The 6756-nt window shown below is 43.4% G+C and overlaps 1 protein-coding gene across 2 annotated transcripts in view; it reads right to left on the minus strand.

Annotated features, from left to right (window-relative positions):
• Positions 1-6756, minus strand: part of SEL1L3 (sel-1 suppressor of lin-12-like 3 (C. elegans)) — a 91288-nt gene that overhangs the window by 22143 nt on the left and 62389 nt on the right. The window contains exons 15-16 of one of the 2 annotated variants that reach the window (XM_010839926.1): positions 3763-3890; positions 2442-2525 (exon numbers count right to left, since the gene is read on the minus strand). In XM_010839926.1, the coding sequence (XP_010838228.1) occupies positions 2442-2525; positions 3763-3890 (212 nt within the window). The remainder of the gene's footprint in view (positions 1-2441; positions 2526-3762; positions 3891-6756) is intronic. The other variant, XM_010839925.1, reaches the window with a different exon arrangement.

A 6756-nucleotide genomic window follows, 5' to 3' on the forward strand; every position in this document is an offset into this window, starting at 1 on the left:
TGGTCTTGTCATAGACCACTTCCTTTTATGAATTTTACCCTCAAGGCAAACTGAGTGGCTTAAAAATTTCCAGACACACCCAGAATTTTCCTGTTTCTTTGCTTTTTGTGATCCTGTTCATTACTGTGCAAGTGTTAGTCACTCAGTCATGTCCAACTCTTTGCGAACCCAAGGACTATAATCCACCAGGCTCCTCTATCCACAGAAATCTCCAGGCAAGAATACTGGAGTGGGTTGCCATTCCCTTCTCCAGGGGATCTTCCCAACCCAGGAATCGAATCCAGGTCTCCTGCATTGCAGGCAGATTCTTTACCATCTGAGCCATCAGGGAAGCCCATAGAAGTACTATGACTAGGTGGAAATTCCACCCATCCCTCGAGGCCATATAGTGTTACCACCTTCATAAAGGCTGAACTAAGTGCCCTAACCAGGCTGTATCTTTTCTTCCTCTGAATCCCCGATGCTCTTCATATACCGCTCATGGCTCTTCAGTGATGGTTGTTCTGTCTATTTGCCTTAAATCATTCTCTCAGTAGTTTTTGAGTATTTCCTAGAAGCCATTAGGTGCTGAGCACTGGGACACACATCACAGGGTAATCAACAAGTAAAGAGCCATCATGACCCATGCAAGGACAAAGGGTCTAAGGGGTTAGGCAGGACTTCTGAGCAGAGGGAACAGCAAGTGCAAAGGCCCAGAGGTCGGAGAGAATAGGGGCCACCTGAGAAACTGCAGGCCGTTTAGCACCAGGAAGAGATGAGGCGGTGGACGGCCCCATCTTACCTGTGACATCCCCTGCAGCTATGGCACCCTGCATTTAAGTGCACTCAGGAAAATCCGCTGAACTGAACCCAAACTCACCCACCGTGGAGAGCACACTTAATCCACCGCCCCCCCACCGCCCCCAAATCAATCATGTAATGCAGCTGAATATTCCAAGAAGGAAAGCAGGCCACTACAGCTTAATCCCTCTTGACCTTCACAGAAAATTTTTAAATGTCCTCCCTGAAGTGCTTTGTGATGTTAAATTCAAAAGTCGGCAAGAAAGCTAAGCTATTAGCAGATACCCTCTTTATGGGAAAAAGTGTGAGACATCTTGGGGTGTGTGTGTGTGTGTGTGTGTGTATGTGTGTGTGTGTGTGTGCTGGGGGTGTTTACATATGTGCTCTTCCTTTGGGAAAACCCCACATAGAAACATTTTGATGTTTGAACGCTTAGTTTCCCCTAAGAAGTTGTCAGGAGCAAAGGATGGGAAATGTGGAGGGTGAGAAGCAGAAATGAGCGAAGGTCAACCTGGGACGTTTTATAAATTGAAGTTTACTTGGGAAACAAGATAAACAGCACACAAATAGTAAGGTGTATCAATTGGGAAAAGATCATTTCATTTAAAAAATTCCTTTCTCATTATACAAAGTGAGGCCACAGATTATAAACTTTTACAAGATGATACTAATACACAGTTTTATTAAGTGCTTTTTTTCACGTGGCCCATTTCCCCTGCATTTTCTAATTTGAGATTCTCATTCGCTGAGATGCTATCTATGGATTACCTGGGCATCCATGAACCAAAGAAGGAAATGACCTTCTTTGGGACTTATATTTTAATTTTTAATTAAAATTCATATCAGAGCACAATCAATGATAGGGCTGCTCTAAAATCTTTGAGATGGTGGACCAATGGGATGTGTGCTGATTTGCATTTCCCTTTTAGTTATTACGGAAATATCCAGGCCATTTAGTCAATAAACAAGCACACAAAATGTAGCACAAAGAAAAGTAAGATGGACCGCGAGGCCTGAAAACAGAGAACAGAGAGACGGACTCAGGTAGGTCTTGGAGAGGGGTGCCCTTATATTTGTAAAGTCAAGTAACTGGACATGGGGCATTTACTGGTCCTCATGTGTGGGGTTTTACCCCATTTCATGCAGGGTGAGATTTGCTAACTCCATCAGAAGATACTTAGAGAGGGGGAGTCTATTTGGCTGTGACACTTGAGGTCTGCTGAGTGACTTCCAGCAATCCTAGGAAAGGTACCCTAAGCCCTAAACACACTGCTTGCACTCCTTCTCACGGACAAGATAGAAATCCTGGACTTTCTGTGACATGCCAGTGAGAGGCAGAGGGTCAGCAGGGATCCCCTATGCTGTCTCCAGACTCTGAAACCAAGTAGAACAAGTCGAAGGGAAGAAAAGTCAACACATTCATGTGTCACATTGATGAATGTGGACACTCCCCCTAGAGAGCTAATTTTTGCGTATAATTAAACATGGAAATGCTATGTTTTCTAATCAACAGCCAATCAGTCGGTGATACTCTGAATATCATTACCAGGAGGCTGTGATTTCCCTGCAAATTGCTTTTTCAGTTGCATTTTAAGATTCCATCTCCTAAGAATACACTGACAGATTGAAAGGTAAGGACTGAGAAAGTCAGTCGAACTTACCACGAGCCCTCCAGGTAGGCATTGAGGCCTTTGCGAATGACATGGCCCAAGTAGCCATTTTTCTCAGCTATGTGCTTTGCCCATCTATAAAGGAAACAGAGGAGAAAATATCCAAACCGCGGCAAATTAAATAATTTCTTTTTACTTCATGTGAGTTCAATAAATCTCACTTGGGGAATATTTTGCTTGTTAGAATTTTTATGGAGCCACAAGTTAGATCTGAATGTTAAGAAGGCAAAGAGAGATATACTTTGGGAGCATTTGAGTTCAGTGCCCTTTATAATGAATGTTTAAGTGTTGCCATTTTTTGAAACAAAGATGTGAAAAGTGCTTAATGAAAAGAGTCTACCAATATGGAAAAAGATAGCTGAATCAAGAATTCTAACAAGTCAATAGCAGGAAGACAGCTCTCCCTGAACAAAGAGAAGAGACGTTGCCAAGAAGATTAAATGAACAGAGTACTTGATAGGTGTAGATATACTGAGAGGAGATTTAGATAACTCAAGGAGAATGTCAACATCAAGTACATAGGAAATGATACGTACACAGAGAGCTAAGCAAATTAATAATTAGTAGTAGTATTCCATAGAAAACAAAAAGTTATGCAAGAAAGAGTAGTCATAGCACACTACGTGGTCAGCTGTGAGTAGCATTAAATGGTAAAAATATTGGGTTGGCCAAAAGAACTTTTTGGCAAATCCAATAATATGAACCCTGATACCAATCCAAGCAAGATGATGATGTACTCATGGGGAAGATGGGAGAAGGTAGGAAGTGTGAACATGCAGGGCAGTCAGAAGCGGCAGAGTGAAGGAACTATTTATATATTTGTCTTTTCCCAGTGACACATCATTAGACAAAGTCTGTAGTGAGTATAATAAGAAATGGTGATTTAAGCATGTTGTTTAGACATAGAGGCAAATAAAAAGAGAAATAATTATTAATAAAACATGCTGCTGATGCTGCTAAGTCGCTTCAGTCGTGTCCGACTCTGTGCGACCCCATAGATAGCAGCCCACCAGGCTCCTCCGTCCATGGGATTTTCCAGGCAAGAGTGCATGAAAAGTGATTTATTCTAGGCAGCAGGAAATGGTATGTGGGTGGGGGATAAAGATTTCCTATTTTTCTTGTCAAATTATTACTTTTTAAATTTTTGCCTCCTCAAATAATTTGGCTCTTTTTTTGTGCATGTAACCAATAAAAATTACATTTTAAAAGTGAAAAAAAAAAAGAATAAAAGAAAAAAGAACTCTATTTTCTCAGAAGTGGTGAACACAGTATATAGCTTTCCCTTCACAAGCAGCATCTGATAGGTTCTTACACAACAGCCTTCTCGGGATCTCGCGGGAACGTCTCCAGGTTGCCTGTGATATAGTACAGAGAACACCACAAAGTTCCTTCTATGTGTCCACCTTGTGCAGCCTTATGGAAATATTCACCAGCTAATGTCTGGAAAGAGATGAGCAAACGTCAGTGTCATTAGTGAGATATCCTCCTGGGCAGGTTTCATCAGAGCTAAGGTCGTGAGGTATGTAACCCGTGATTTCATCATAGGCCTATAACGTCTGTTATCTTTAAGAAACCAAGTCAAGTTCCAGGAAGACAGCCAATCACAGAAGCTTCTCGACATGATAACCTTGACTGCAGCTATTCTGTTAAGTTCACCCAATAAATAAGATAACCTTATGAATGTCATTATCATCAGGTATCCTTACATAAACCCCCTGCCAGCCAGACAGAAGATCGCATCAGAAATCACACCTGGAGAAACTTCGGGCATTTGCTTTCCTAACCTCACTTAATACCTTTTTTTCAAACTCAGATGCAAAAACTGCAGTTCCAGTAGGAAGGTGAAAATTAGAATATGACAATTAAAAAATCCATTCTAGCAGATGTGTGGGAGGGCTAACAGACATTTGCAATGCATAAAAACACACAGCCTCCTATGTAGTCAAAGAGAGATAGAGGGAAAAGAGAGAACAAGTGCTTAAATGGGTCGACGCGCCACTGATTATCATTATTTTTCCCCAGGCAGTTAACTGCCATTTTTAAGCAAGGGCTTTGGAGTTGGTGATGCCATGAGATGGCTGGATGGCATCACCAACTCGATGGAATGAGTTTGAGCAAGTTCCAGGAGTTGGTGATGGACAGGGAAGCCTGGTGTGTTGCAATCCATGGGGTCGCAAAGAGCCAGACATGACTGAGTGACTGAACTGAACTGAACTTGGAGTCTGACAGGCCTGGGTTCAAATCCCAGCTCTGCTCCTTACTAGCTGCATGACTGTGAGCATGTCAGTTTAACTCTCCAACTAAGAGAATACTCAGTTTCTACAAATGAAACATGTGGCTTCTGATAGTAGCTACCATGAAAGTTTGTCATGAAGATTAAATAAGGTAATGGATATTCGAGGCTTGGTATGATGCTTTACCAAAAATAATCCGCTCATTTCCCACCCCCAAATCTGCTGCTACAGCTTGCCCATCTGCCTGAATACTACCTTTCTTCCCATCTCAATAAATGCCAGACCCTCTGGAGTCAGCCTGACTCCTCTCCCTGCTTCACACCTCACATCCAATCACCATCAAATCCTGCCCTCTTGACCTTCAAAGCAGATCCAGAATCTAGTCACATCTCAGCCCTCTTGCTGATACTGCCCATCCATTCTCATTTGGATTCAATGCATTAATCCCCTGCTTCTTCTTTTCTCAACTTTTAATGTTGTATTGGGGGATAGCCGATTAACTATGTTGTAATAGTTTCAGGTTGACGGCAAAGGGATTCAGCCGCACATATGCATGTATCCATTCTCCTCCAGACTCCCCTCCCATCCCAGCTGCCACATAACAACATGGAATGCAGAGTTCCATGTGTTCTACAGTAGGTCCTTGTTGCACCAACCCCCTGCTCTTGCTCATCTCTTCCTCAAGCCCATCTTCGCCAGGACCCAGGAGAAGCCTTTTCAAACACAGCATATCCCAGCCCTGTTCAGAGCCATCCGATCTTGCTCAGAGCAGCTGCCTGCGCACCTGCCTCCTTGACCTTATCTCTTCTGCCACCTCTCTTGCTCTCAGCTCCTGCCAGTTGCATCTTCCTGTTGTTCTGCTGATCCCTCTTTCTGAATGTTCTTCCCTCTTTCTGGAATGTTCTCCCAGATATTCACAAGACTCCTTTAGGAGTCTGTACAAGGTCACATTATCAGAGAGACCTTCTCTGATATCACTTATAAAATAGCATCCCCTAGTCTCTACCTTGGAGAAGGCAACGGCACCCCACTCCAGTACTCTTGCCTGGAAAATCCCATGTATGGAGGAGCCTGGTAGGCTGCAGTCCATGGGGTCGTGAAGAGTCGGACACGACTGAGCGACTTCACTTTCACTTTTCACTTTCCTGCATTGGAGAAGGAAATGGCAACCCACTCCAGTGTTCTTGCCTGGAGAATCCCAGGGACGGGGGAGCCTGGTGGGCTGCCATCTGTGGGGTCGCACAGAGTCGGACACGACTGAAGCAACTTAGCACCAGTCTCTACCTTCTGGGTCCTCCTCATCTGGCTTTATTTCTCCCCATATCACTTCCCTCCATTTTCCCACATGCTCTATCTTTGCTTATCATCTTTCTGTCCCACTGGAATATAAGCTTCTAAGCTTCCCCAAAGCAGAGACTGTTCTGTCTGCTGCCATAACCACCACTGCCCGGAAGAGTGCCTGGCAGAGGGTGGGTGTTCAGTTAATTTGTTGACTGTAATGGTGCTCAGATTGTTATTACCACCATTAACATTATTATCAATAACAAGGGGCTTTCATTTCACATGGGAACCAGGTCCTGACTCCACTTAAGTGTCTGACGTCTGAGTAAGTTATGAAACCTTTCAGAGCCTTGGTCGCTTATTCTGTTAAATGGATGTAGTAGCATTTGTATTCCAAGAGTGTAGTTAGGATGACATGGGATGGCACACAGAAAGTATCAATGAGTGTATTGTTGATACTTTAAGAGGAAGTGTTTAGCAAACACTGAAGACTGTCATTGCTATTTGCATTATTATTATTCAATCCGATCTCATACCTGGCAATCCTTTTTGGACACAGCCCGCTTTGCTTCCAGTAAGATCAGTGATCAATCTCTGCAGCATCTCTCTTATTCTTGTCTCGCATCATCTCCCTCTCCTCCCCCCAGCACAAGCCTCCTCCTCCATGAAGCCTTCTTGACTGCTTTGGCTTTCCCTATTTCCCGTTTCCAGAACTGCTCGGGTCACAGCGATTAGAATGCACTTGGCATTTGGCTAATGCCAGTTTTTGCTCTTCACTCTCTTGTCTTCTT

Source organism: Bison bison, unplaced genomic scaffold (genome assembly GCF_000754665.1).
Source record: "Bison bison bison isolate TAMUID 2011002044 unplaced genomic scaffold, Bison_UMD1.0 scf7180017864136, whole genome shotgun sequence".
Classification (NCBI taxonomy): domain Eukaryota; kingdom Metazoa; phylum Chordata; class Mammalia; order Artiodactyla; family Bovidae; genus Bison; species Bison bison.